This window comes from Plasmodium malariae (assembly GCF_900090045.1).
Source record: "Plasmodium malariae genome assembly, chromosome: 9".
Taxonomy (NCBI): Eukaryota; Apicomplexa; class Aconoidasida; order Haemosporida; family Plasmodiidae; genus Plasmodium; species Plasmodium malariae.
In genome coordinates, this window is record NC_041783.1 from 298,533 (window position 1) to 312,532 (window position 14,000).

Here is a 14,000-nt window from a genome sequence, read left to right on the forward strand (position 1 = left end):
ATATGCCAGCAGGGATATACTACAACGTGGTTATATATCCTTATTTCAAGCCTTGGTTTTTCCTATTTCCAATTATATGTGTATATATATATATATATGCGCATGCGTGGTAGCACGCACATGGAGGGGAATTCAAAGCTTGCAAAAATGCACACCTTCAACATTCACGCACGCAGCAGAATGAACTAATCGCTCGACATGTTGCTCTCCTCTGCCATAATTGACTTTACCATGTTGTACCTTTACCTAACTGCACGTTTGCTTTTTCTTTTCTTTTTTTTTTTTTTTTTTTCAAAGAACAGTATTACTTCTAAACTTCATGATACACTGAACGCATTCTCCAGTTTCTTTTAATTTTTTATTTTATCCCCCAAGGGGTATGTAATTTTTAATTTTATCCTACAACTGGTAGTATTAACTTATTACTTCCAGTTTTGACTTCCAATTTTAACATCCAATTTTGACGTCCAATTTTGACGTCCAATTTCGACGTCCAATTTTGACTTCCAATTTTAACGTCCAATTTTAACTTTTCGTTTTTAATTTTTTGGGATAAGACTTCATTTTAGTTTTCCCCCCTTATGTGTCGTGATTTTTATGTTTTTATGCCATTCTCACTAACACATTTCGGCAGTTGAAAAGTCTGCACAAATGTACATATATGGATATACATACATATGTGTACATGTACACATACATACACACATACATACACACATACGTACACACATACACCCGCAAACCCGTACATTAATGCTAATCAAACTTCCTGTCTTCTCACACTGCTTCTCACACTGCTTCTCACACTGCTTCTCACACATACACATAAAAAGTATGCCAAGCATTGTAAGAAGAAACCGTCTATAAGCAAAATTAAACGGCGCTTTTTGTTCACTTTAAAAAAAAAATAAAAATCTTTCCTTATACTTCATCCCCCTTGAAATGGTACAACTTAGTATAAATCCCTTCACATTTGATTATATCAACAAAAATGTATTTTCCTTCTTTTTTTCTTTCATCTTATTCCTTTGTTGCTCTTTCTCACTCACCTGAATGGTACATTTTGGAAGAACCATATTTCTGTACCCTCATCTTTTAATATGCACAATTTTTCACGGTTGCTTATCATATTTAACAGTTAAACAAGATTTATATTTCATATATTATATTTTATATATTATATTTTATATATTATATTTTATATTTTTTAATTTATATTTTTTAATTTATATTTTTTAATTTATATTTTATGTTTTACATTTAATTGTAAAATTATTTTACTCTTAAAGTTCTGCCATCATGTATGCAGATAGAAAATCCTCTTTTCAAAACAAAAATTTTATATTTCCCAGCAGTACTATGTATTAATGTATTCTCCCAAAAAAAAAAAAATTATTTTTTTTTTTCTTTTTTTTTCCCTATCACCGTTGTTTTACTTCGCTTTATTTTGTTTTATTCTATTTGTATGTACGTTTTTTTACAAATAATAATTTTTTTTTTTTTTTTTTTTTGCCCAATTCTTAATGTGTTGTTACGCATCTTTTTATTAAGATCCCTAGCTTAAAAAAAAAAATACGCATACATACATACATAATACATAAATATATATTATATATACATATATATATATATATATATATATATATATGTAAATATAAATTTACATACGTACATCCAAATAAGCATATACGGGTACATTTACGCACGTGTTCTTTGTATAAACTCGTAATCCCGTTTAAGGTACGAATATTTTTGTGCCAACATTTAAACCGTACCTCCGTTTGCATACATGTACATAAATATTATATGGTTATACGTTTTTCAAAATAGAGGAGATGGTGCTCCCACAGGCTATCATATTTTTATACGTGCTAATTAAATTTATTAGTGAGAAATAAAAAAAAAAAATACTTATACATACATAAATATATATATATATATAAAGCTAAAAAAATAACAGTAAAAAAAAAAAAAAAAGAGGGTATATATTAAAAATTTCAAAAATATAGCTAAAAATTAAGAGCCTACATATATATATATATATATATATATATATATAAACATAGCATACAATTTTGCATTCAATAGTTTACTTTTTAAATGACTTGTAATATATGTACAAATGATTAAGCTTATAAATACATTGTAAAGGAGTACACTCCCACACCCTCAAAAAAAAAAAAAAATTAAATTAACGTTTATACATACATTTGTATATATATATATATATATACATGAACAGTTTTATATGTACATGTATGTACTTTTTATATGTATATGTAAATACGTCATAAGTTTGCAATAGTTCTTTTTCTACTCACGCTTAAATTCACAACTTACCAACCTCAAGTCCTATATATGTTATTAGAAAAGAATACAAAAAAAAAAAACAGGAATTTTTCTTTTTTAAATTTTAAATTTTTTATAGAAGAATGAATTGGAAAAAGGCGTTAAGTTTAGCAGGTATAATATAACCAAATGGTTGAGAAGTTTTGTACATATTTATTTTTCTTTCATGTATAAGAAAATAAAAAATAATATTTTTTAAGTTACATATATATTGTTGCTAAAAGAGTCTAAACCCATGCGTTACAACATATATATATATATATAAATTATGAAATCTTTTAACCTATTTACAAAAAGGCAGAAAAAAAAAAAAAATAAATAAAATAAGGAAGCAAAAATAAAGATTTATAAAAGAAGCCAAAAAAAAAAAAAAGAAAGAGCTAAAAAAGAGCCGAAAAGGAAGCAAAAAATGATCCACTCCAATGCGCATTTTATTTTCCTAATTTTTATTGTGTTAATATTATTTTATATTTTTTTTGTTCCATTCGAAATTTTACAGGTGGAGCAGCGGCAGTTGTTGCCTTAACGTATATTCTAATGAAGGACGATGAAAATCATGATGAGAATGATGATGAAAACGATGAAAGGAAGAGAAAGGACGGTAAACTAAATAAAGATTCAAATAAAATCATAAAAGGAGACTCGGTAAAAAAAAACATATAAACACACATATAATAGAATATGTACATGTAAATTATTTTCACATAACGTTAAGGATTATTTTATTTATGTGAATATATATATATATATATATATATACAGTTAAACATAAATGCCTAAATGAAACAATATTTGCCTGTTTGTATTTTTTATAGATGACAAGGGATGATTTGCTCCAACTTTTAAACGAAATGTTAAAATTACAAACTGATATGAAGAATATCGTTAAAGACTTAATTGTAGTTGCAAAAAAAAATAATTATGAGTAAGAGCATATAAACACACGCAAAAGCGATATGTTCGGACATATATATATATATATATATTTATGTTTTTACCCCGTTTCCTGTTATGCACATCCTTTCATTAACAAAACACTTTTGTGCTCTTTCAGTTTTATGGCCGTTTATGAAGTGGCAAAAACATATAATACAATAGATCCACTGGGAAAGTATCAAATCGAAATGCCAGAATTTGACAAAGTTGTGGAAAGCTATCATTTTGATCCAGGTATAATAAAAAAAAAAAAAAAAAATTTACATGATTTGTTCATATTTTTTTACCATTTTTCATTACGATGTATTGAAAATTTTGTATCGAAGTTGAGTATTTATCAAGAAACAATTTTTCAACCATTATTTTAGAAGTAAAAGAGAAAGTAGCAAAGCTTATGTCATCCCAAGAAAAGTAATGAATAAAAAAAAAAAAATGCAAATATATAAGCATACCTAATATATTTATAATTACACAGTGAAACAGTTTATGCACACTTCAAATTATTCATTCCATCTGCTTCCTCCAATTCATCCTTTTCGTCTTTATTTTTCCCTTTTTCTACAGTTATTATGTGAACATGAGTGACACAACATTGAGTGTTGATAAAATAATTGAAATACACCATTTTATGTTAAATGAATTGTATAAGATTGACCCAGAATTTAAAAAAATACCAAATAAAAGTGAACTAGATCCTAAACTAATAGCATTAGGTAAATTATACGGACAATGCGTGAATATGTATTTATGTATATGTGTTTATACATTTTATTTTAAAATATTTTATAAAATTTTTGTTTCATTTCTACCAAATATTGTGAAAAATATTTGTCATTCGTGTTCCCCAGCCCATGAATATTATTTTACATTTTTTATATTTTTTTTTTTTTTTTTTTTTTTTTGCTTTCTTCAATAATTTTTTCATTTGTAGTTATTCAGTCAATAGTTAGTGCCAAAGTAGAGGAAGAATTTAATTTGACTTCAGAAGATGTGGAAGCGTCTATTGCAAATCAACAATATGCATTAACTTCAGTAAGAATTAAAAGAGTAAAAAAAAATAGATGGAGGGGTGCATTATTATACTTGTATATGTGCAGTTACGTATATATTTACATATTAATATATATTTTGCATACAGCAGTTATATATCTATTTTATTATCAAACATCTTATTATTTCCTTCATTTCCCTTATGTAGAATATGGAATTTGCAAGAGTTAATATACAGATGCAAACAATCATGAACAAATTTATGGGGTAAGGATATTTCAAAAAAAAAAAAAAAAAAAAAAAAAAACTTGCACGTGTAAGGTTTTTTACGTAAAAAATTTTATTTTCACCTTGTAATTTTTTAAATTACATGAACAAATTCGTGTAAACAAAAATAATGCCATATATTTTTTTTTTTTAATTTTAGTGATCATTTTAAATTTATGTGTGACAAAGAAGGAGCTTACTAAGGATGGAAGAAGTTTCTTTTTTCCTTTTTTGTTTTATTTAAATGTTCAAATTAATACAATTAAAAGATATACATATATATATATATATATATATATATATATATATATATATATATATATGTACACATGCATAGGTATGTATGTGCCACCATGTTTACCAAATAGGAATAAGTCTAACATATTAGCCTTTTATTTTTTTTTCCTTGCCAATATTTTTAAAAAGAGAAAACTCCCTGTTATTCTAAGTTTTGCATGAAGAAAAATATAACTGCACATTTTTATGTTATGAATTAAATATAATGAACATACAATATATATACAATATATATTCATGGATACATGTATATACTTTTGTTTGTATTCATTTATGTATTTATGCTACCCTTTTTGTATTTATACGCATCATTTGTTTCTTTTAACTGACATATTTAATATTTTTGAATTGTATTTATATATTATTAATTTAAATTTTGTATTATTACATGTTGTATTTAATTTTAACTTTAAGAAAAAAGCTTTACTTTTTACCATTTTACCTTTTTTTTTTTTTTTTTTTTTTTTTCATAAAACATTAACAAAAAAATTATTTAGTAAAAGGAAAAGTTATAATATGTTCAACATTTTATTTCGTAATCCCTCTTCTTTTGTGTAATATGTAGAAATCGCAAAACCATCTCAATTTTATTTATAAAATATATCTATTTTAAAAACGTTCTTAAAAGGTCATACAAATAAGTGTATTTTATACATTGTTTGATTGTTCATATTGTCAAAAGATATATCGAAGAATTAATTACACTATGAAACAAATGTATGTATATATATATATATATATATATATATATATATATATATATATATATTATATATGTTAAGTGTACTGTCTCCGCAATTTAAGATCATTATTTTGTACCACTTACTTATTAACTTTTTCTTTGTTACATTTTTTTCTTTTCTCATTTTTACTATACCCTGGGTTGTCTCTTTAATTGCCTTTTTTCCCAGATGCCAAAACTAGTGTACATTACAGGTAATAATAGCTCTATGCGTTTCCTTCTTTCGAGTACAAATAAATGCTTGTAATGTACCTTAAAACAAAATTTGATTTAATCTGATAATTTTCATTTTCCAAGAATATTATTTGTGATCTTTTCTAATTAGGAACAGAATAGTTAATAGGTAAATATTGTTTTTGTTGTCTTCATTAAAAATGGGTAAAATAAATTTTTCTTCAAAAAGTTGCACACCAATATAGGAACCAACAAAAAAAAAAAAAAATTATGAACCATTCATGTGAAAATTCGTTTTATAAGAAAAATATGATTAACTATTTGTTGCTTTCTAAAAATCCAAATAAAAGTCACACACACGTATATATATTATACATAGGTACGCATATTCATATATTCTTATATTCATATATGTACGTATATAAGTACCCACGAATGAGGGAAATTCTTTAAACATTTAAAATAGCACTTGTAAAACCTTTGTATCGGTAGATAAGAACCCCAGCACTTTTGGTTTTACCTAGTGCTAAAATATCAAGCCAGACAGAAAAATAAACTTAAAAAAAAAAAAAAAAAAAAAAAAAAAAAAGCAGAATTATTTCTGATCTATTCATAAAAAAAAAAAGAAAAAAAGGAAAAAATATAGCTGAATAAAAAAAAAAAAAAAAAAAAAAGCCATAATTTTGTAGCTGCAAAAATACAACATCGTGTAACTTTCTACGAATTAGAAAATAAAAAAAAATAAATAAATAATATGTAGTAGCTAATTTAACAATATATTAAAATAGCATATTTGGACGTACTTATTAAAAATAATTAAGCCTCTTTTACTGTTAATCTTCGTATATATTTTTATGTTTATTATTTTATTTTTTCCATATATGAAGCCACAAGATATGAATACAAATAAACACGAAAATGTAAGGAGAATAATGCACACAAAATAATAAGCACAAAAAAAGTGCAGTTATGCTCACAAATAATTACACGAATAAATAAGGACAGTGATCCAAAAAAAAAAAAAGACGTAAGCACAGTTATACACATAATAATTTAGAGAATACAAAATAGTTTATCGCTTCCCCTGCACTAAAATCTGAGAACAATTTCAACATTCTGATATACATTCAAACTCAAATATAAAAATTTTACCTTGCCATCCATTGGTCAAGTAGAAAAGCTGCAACGAAGAAAATGGCGATACATAGGGACGTAATAACTTTCATATTTGGAATTATAGCATCGGTTCTATTATTTGTAATAGGGGGCATGTTTGACAATCTCAGTTATATATTGGGTTGCTATACCTTCGTAGGATTTCTTTTAACAATATATACTATATTCGCTTTCCTAATACCAAACACAAAAAAGTCAAGAGATTTTGTTTTTTCTTATGCAGTAAGTACTGCATGCATGTTTGTATTATCCTTAATGGTTCATATTGTAATAACAGATCGTCATACTAAAATCAGTTGTGAACAGAAATCAAATAATTGCGTTAAATACGTTTTTGCTTCTGTATTTGGATTTGTTTCATCCACGTGTTTCTTAGTTACATCAGTATTAACATTTAAAATAGCTCGTGTTTGGTAGACCTTATTTTAAAGGTGGATGGATCATCCCTCATGTGCATATATATACACATATATATATACACACATATATATATATATATATATATATATATATATATATATTTATGAGTATGTTTAAAAAATTATTTCTTTTGTTTTACTCATTTTTCGTTGCAACTATTTGTTGCTTTTCTTGTTTCATTTCTATTATTTTTAACGTATTTCCTTTCATATGTTTAATGCTTCATCGTTATCCACACTCACTTCATTCGGTCTCTTTATACATGGCTTCCTCCGTTACTATTATGTCTTCAATACTCTATTGCTAATGATTCGCAGTTACCATTTCATCTTTACCATTTTATCTTTACCATATTATCGATATTTTCCTTTCATTTTATTTATTTAAGACTAGATCAACATTTTTAGAGAACTATTTTTTTTTTTAAAAACGCAGCCAAATAAAGAGCGAAAAAGATAACATCATTAAAAGACATTCAAAACAAACATATTTTCGACTTTAATATTTATTCTCTTGAAATACGTAGAATACAGATTTTGCATTTTTAAGTTACTTCTTTATTTTATTTTATCTTATTTTTTTATTTTTTTTTTTATTCCCTATCATAATGCGCTAGATATATTAATCTTAAGTAGCGTTTCCGATGAGCCTATTTTTACCAACTTGTGTTTTCTCCCTTATATTATGCGTGTGCAAATTGGAAATATAACGACTCACGACTGAACTTATTTAAGTATATTTTTTTGATATAAAAATGTTGAGAGGTTCACGAGGAAGTAATTCAAAATGGTGGAAAAATTAAAATATTCAAAATAGTGGTAAAATGAAATTAATGAAAAAGTTCAAAAAGCTGAAAAAAATTAGGAAGCTAAAAAAATTGAGAATACTGAAAAAGTTGAAAATATTGAGAAAATTGAAAAAGTTGAAAATATTGAAAATATTGAGAAAATTGAAAAAATTGAAAATACTGAAAATATTGAAAAAACTGAGAATATTGAAAATATTGAAAAAACTGAAAATGATAAAAAGTTAAGGCATCAGAGAGGCACTCCTGACGTTTCAAAATGTCTTCAAAAAAAAAAAAAAAAAAATTAATAAATTAATAAATGAATAAATTGATGAATATATGGATGAATAAATGAAAGAATAAATGAACAAATGAGGGCCAACTGAGCAATGCCGTACACATTTTCGAGACAGACCAAATTAAGGGGAAGGGAAAAGAATTATGAAGTATTAGGAACAAAAAATATTTTTAAAAATAAAAGAACACGTTTGAAGAAAAACTATAAGGGGAAAGAGTTAAACATAAGCAACGTGGGGGGGGGGGCTGTGCATGGACATGCGGGCATGGAATGGTTATGCGCACATGTTCATATACACATACATATACACGCGTACGTATGCGTGCGGGTTCATCCTCTTCTCGCGAAAAAAGCAAAGCATAAACAAGCAGGTGGCAGAACCAAAACATATTAGTTGCTAGTTAACAAACTTGTTTGCCTGCTCTACGACTCTATGCGCAGACGTTTTAGCATCCATAAAGAGTTCATCCGCTTGCTCTATATGATTTATGTCTATAATACTTTTCCCTTCAATAGATGCAATAATTCTGGACGGTTCTAATAATAACATGGCAAAACGTAGAGAAGACTGAATTCCAATTTTCGCTAAGTAATTCATGCCTTGTTCACTAATATTAATTTTCTCAGAATGTGCACGTAAAGCTAATATTTGTACGATTTCTTTTAATGTATATGGAAAAGTTTTAACAATTATTAGTCTGTCTAACAAATCTACTGGGATACCATGTGGTTCTATATTATCTGTACCTTTAACAGTACAAATTCCTCTATTAGTAGCCATAATAACTATAGGAGCTAAAGGCGATTCAATAGCTCTATTTAAGTAAGAAAAACATTCTATGTCTAACATATGTGCTTCATCAATATATAAAACTCCTGGGATAATTTCAGCTAAACCCATTTCTAAAAATTTGTTTACAGTTTTATTAATTTCTACTCTTAACTTTTCTGTAATTTCTGTTTTTTTAGGTCTTAAGTATGAATTTAAAACAGATGCTAAATCTTCACCAACAGTGGGATTTGCATTAGCGAGATCTATATCATGTAAAGATATTTGTTGAACAACTTCTTTTTTCTTATGTACTTCACCTTTAGGTAAAGAAACATATTCATCAAATTCTATATCATATTCTTTTGAATATACATTACACCTACCTAATCTTTTTACATGACCTGTATTTGTTTCTATATATATAATATCACCTATTTTTATTTTTTCTCTTACGATTTGCTCATGTATTTTAGGTGCTAATCTCAATGTTTTTGACCCCTTAACAGTTTTCAAGGTAATAATAATAGCATTAATTTGTTTTGCCCTATTTAATGAATATAAACATTCATTTTCTTCTACAAGCATATCTACTACTTCACCTTCATATACTAACTTCTCTTCTTTTATTTTTATGTGTATACTTTTTCGAAAGGCTTCTAAAATAACTTCCGTCTTTTTTATTTCATTACTATATACTTCAGATCCTGAGAGAAATACAAATGGCATTTTTTTATTTATTTCTCTACTTATTCCAATAGCTAATGCACTTTTACCACTTCCACTTGGTCCTGCTAATAATATACATTTCCCAGCTAGCTTTTTTTGTTTTATTAAATCAACCAGAAATAATGATGCTTCTCTAGCTTTATATTGACCAACTAACCCACAACTGTTATCAAAAAAGATGGAGTACCTTGTATCACTTAAATTTATTTCTTCTTCATGTAGGTAAATATTTGTGTTCACCCCCAGTCCTTTAATATGACTGTGTATGTTAACCCTCTCTTTTTTCGTATCTCCTGACGTGTTAATGTTTTCTAAATTTATCTGCATTTTATCGTCAAACGGAGGGGACGGGGAAGAGGGTACAAATAGGAGCTTACAAGTTACAGTACACGTGTCCGAGTGCGTGTACGCGTATGTGTACGTTTTGTTTGCACTATGCGCGGGTGATTTACGCCTTCAAGGGGGAAAGGATGTGTACATGTATGGATATATATATATATATATATAGTGCGTGTATATATATATGCGTGTATATATATATGCGTGTATATATATATGCGTGTATATATATATGCGTGTATATATATATGCTTGTATGCATATATATATGCGCACTTTTACTCTCCTATAAAAATAATTCCTGTGATCGTTTGCTTCAACTTTCCTCTTTTCAGGCACACGAATTAGAGAGTGCACCAGCGAAGTTATATTTCTAAACTAATACTTAAAAATTAATCTTAGTATTGCAAATTAAAAGAAAAAGAAAAAAAGAAAAAAGAAAAAAGAAAAAAAATTTCCAAACAAGTTTTTACGTCCTCACAAGCAAGCACTAAATTTTCATCTCACACTTTCTTCTCCTTATTTTTACATGCTTATTTTGTTGGAGATTATTTGTACAACGCTGAAAATTTCTGCACGTTTATACGTACATACATAAAAATATGCATACATGCGGACATTCATATATATGTAAGTATTGTTCTGGTGGTACATAACAAAACTTACTGAACAAAAGAAAATATATTAATATATATATAGTATAGAAGCCATAAAAGAGGTTTTCATTTTTAATATTTTTTATGGAAAAAGCAAAAGCAACATTGTATTTTTTCCCTTCCACATATACGTATACATATATACATATAAATTTTTGTAGAAAAAAAAAAAAAAAAAGCGAAAACGAAACATTTTATTCTGGTTTTCATATGATGTTTAATATCAGATCAAACACTTCAAAGTGATATATCCCTTGGTGGACTCAAAGTCCGTTTACATTTTCATACGTGCATATATATGATTATACCTGAATAAATGTAAGTACGTATATATTATCTATTATGTATGTATATATGTAAATGTTAAGATGGAAATACTTCAAATATTTGTAGAAAATTTTTTTTTTTTTTTCCCCGTAAAATACTGTACGTTACATAGGTATATAAATGAATATATTTTTAACGTGTCAGCTCCCCCTTTTTATTTTTATCCCTTTCAGATTATTTCACAATTTTTTTTTTTTTTTTTTAAATTATTTTATGTAATTATGCGATACATTATACTGCCCTTTTGACAAGTTTAATAGTTCAATAGATATAACGTTTATTTTATTTTTTTATTTTTTTATTTTTGTATTTTTTTATTTTTTTTTTTTTAAAAAAAACATCGTTTCTCTAGTCGAAGGGATTTTTTTTTTTTATTTGCATGTTAACATCTCTTTTGTTTTAACATGTTGAAAGAACATAGTGCAGTGTTGCATATAATTTGAATTAAGATTAACCAACAAAAAAAAAATATATATATATATGCTTGCTTGACCAGGCATATTTTTAGGGGTAAATAAGTTTGCTATATAAGAATTCTCGTGAAAAAGGAATTTTTATACATATACATAAATGTATACATAAATGTATACATAAATGTATACATAAATGTATGCACAAATATATACATAAGTGTACTCATAAATGTATGCCCGAACATATACATAAGTATACTCATAAATGTATGCACAAATATATACATAAGTATACTTATAAATGTATGCCCGAACATATACATAAGTATACTCATAAATGTATGCACAAATATATACATAAGTATACTTATAAATGTATGCCCGAACATATACATAAGTATACTTATAAATGTATGCCCGAACATATACATAAATATACTCATAAATGTATGCACAAATATATGCATGTATATATATATATATGCATATGTGTTGCCCTAAATGAGAAAAGGCAAAAATTGCAAAGGGAATGCCATACCGATTAATCCGTCAGCATAAATCTCAGGGATGTATATTTATACATTAACACTTTAAAGTATGTACATATATATCATATATGTATATATGTTAAAGCACAAACTAATATTCCCATACGTGCTTAATAATATTAAATGCTTAAATGACAGAATAATATACTTTATTTGCTATACAGGATTGCTAAATTTAAATGAAAAAAATAAAATCATGCTCAGCACTTACTTTATTTTTCCATTTACAACTACTGTCTATAATACTGTTTACTAATGGGTTTTATATAGGTAGACGTTCAAAAAGAAAAAATAAAAAAGAGATATTGCACATTTCGTGATAAACATTTCACACGGCATACATCAAATGCGTATAACAGGTTCATATACCCACTTACCTCTTTTTGACCATTTTAAAAATACATCGTGTAAATTCGCGTTCGTATTGTTCCCCGTATTGTTCCCCGTATTGTCTTGGTCATCATGTTATATTGCTGGCTAACATGTTCATGCAATTTCATATGTTAATAGTACAAATGCGCATTCATGATCCACTATTACTTTTATATTCCTTTTTAGATGATAAAATTAATTACTGTTCTAAGCATAAAGCACCAAGTATATTTCCCAACAAAAAAATCCTGAACAGGAGCATAATTCTAAAAGCTAATAATGACCATGAAAAGTTTACAAACAAATTGCCAAATACTAATAACGAACATATAGATGATAATATGCAAGAGAATTTTGTAGGAACAGGAACAAAAGGAAGAACTGAAAAAATGAGATCTGAAATAGATGAAATTTTAAAAAAGGGCGAAAACATCACTATGGAGCGTTCGTTTTCCTTTAGCAAAAGCAACATAACGATTAAACCGGTGTGTGGAAGTGTTATACAATGGGAGTGTTTTCGTGTAGTATAGTGTTATAGCATGAATTCTAATTGAAAAAAATGCGCAAAATAAACATAAGAAAATTATTTTAATTGCCAAAATTGATAATGTACACAAACCCTTTCCCTTTCGCTCTGTTTCATAGCGCCTCTCCCCGCTTTCCTTTTTTACAGGATCTCTTAAAGGATCTGATCACTCAAAAGTACAGAAAAATATTCCAAAGACACGAAAAGGATTGTGGAAGCAGTGAAATACAAATAATAATTTTAACTTTTAAAATTTATTTCTTAACAGAACATATGAAGAAGAATAAAAAAGTAGACATCAAAAAGCATTTTTTTTAATTCTTCTTTTTATTACGGTGGAGGCGTAGTTTTGTTAATTCATCGTATTACTTTTGCATATCTGAATGTCTGTATTATATTTTTACTTATTTATTTTACTTTTTTCTTATACATTTCTCTTTCCAATGTCGTATTTCTTTTCTTTTCTTTTTTAATATCTCACCCCACCCCTAGGATTTTGCATGCTTGAGGGGCTTATTCAAATGTGTTAGTAAGCGAAGAAGACTACTTGTTTACTTAGGGCAAAAGGATCGCGAAATGTTTAACAAGATTACAGACTTTTTTAATATTAAGAAACCATTAATACCCAGAACGGCCGAGTATTATTCGAAGGACTTAAAATATATTCATTTCAACAATACTAAAAGATTTAAAAATAATGCTGAAAAGAAGAAAAAAGATAAACTCAAAAAAAAAAATGTGCAAACTGATAAAATTCTCTTCAGCATGTAGTATTCCAAATCAAATTAAAGTAAACGGAGTAAGTATTTCTTCATCCATTTAGTGGCGTGCTTATAATTTTGTAATAACGTAGGTTGCTAAGAACAAAGTTGGAAATAGGAGCAC

General features: G+C 26.8%; 4 protein-coding genes across 4 annotated transcripts; 3 read left to right on the top strand and 1 right to left on the bottom strand.

Annotated features, from left to right (window-relative positions):
• Positions 1-2,432: 2,432 nt before the first annotated feature.
• PmUG01_09015400 (conserved Plasmodium protein, unknown function) lies at positions 2,433-4,745 on the top strand (the record flags this gene model as incomplete). The annotated part of the gene is made up of 9 exons (XM_029004834.1): positions 2,433-2,463; positions 2,849-2,994; positions 3,165-3,274; positions 3,404-3,519; positions 3,654-3,696; positions 3,850-3,998; positions 4,217-4,317; positions 4,484-4,542; positions 4,703-4,745. The coding sequence occupies 9 exons, from the start codon at positions 2,433-2,435 to the stop codon at positions 4,743-4,745; spliced, it is 798 nt and encodes a 265-aa protein (XP_028861483.1).
• Positions 4,746-6,949: 2,204 nt separating this feature from the next.
• PmUG01_09015500 (conserved Plasmodium protein, unknown function) lies at positions 6,950-7,348 on the top strand (the record flags this gene model as incomplete). The annotated part of the gene is made up of 1 exon (XM_029004835.1): positions 6,950-7,348. One exon carries the CDS (start codon positions 6,950-6,952, stop codon positions 7,346-7,348), a length of 399 nt encoding a protein of 132 aa, XP_028861484.1.
• Positions 7,349-8,833: 1,485 nt separating this feature from the next.
• On the bottom strand, positions 8,834-10,261 carry RUVB2 (RuvB-like helicase 2, putative; the record flags this gene model as incomplete). The annotated part of the gene is made up of 1 exon (XM_029004836.1): positions 8,834-10,261. The coding sequence occupies one exon, from the start codon at positions 10,259-10,261 to the stop codon at positions 8,834-8,836; it is 1,428 nt and encodes a 475-aa protein (XP_028861485.1).
• A 2,135-nt stretch (positions 10,262-12,396) lies between these two features.
• Positions 12,397-13,886, top strand: PmUG01_09015700 (apicoplast ribosomal protein S15 precursor, putative; the record flags this gene model as incomplete). Its single annotated transcript, XM_029004837.1, has 4 exons — positions 12,397-12,487; positions 12,776-13,074; positions 13,263-13,406; positions 13,608-13,886. The coding sequence occupies 4 exons, from the start codon at positions 12,397-12,399 to the stop codon at positions 13,884-13,886; spliced, it is 813 nt and encodes a 270-aa protein (XP_028861486.1).
• Positions 13,887-14,000: the final 114 nt, after the last annotated feature.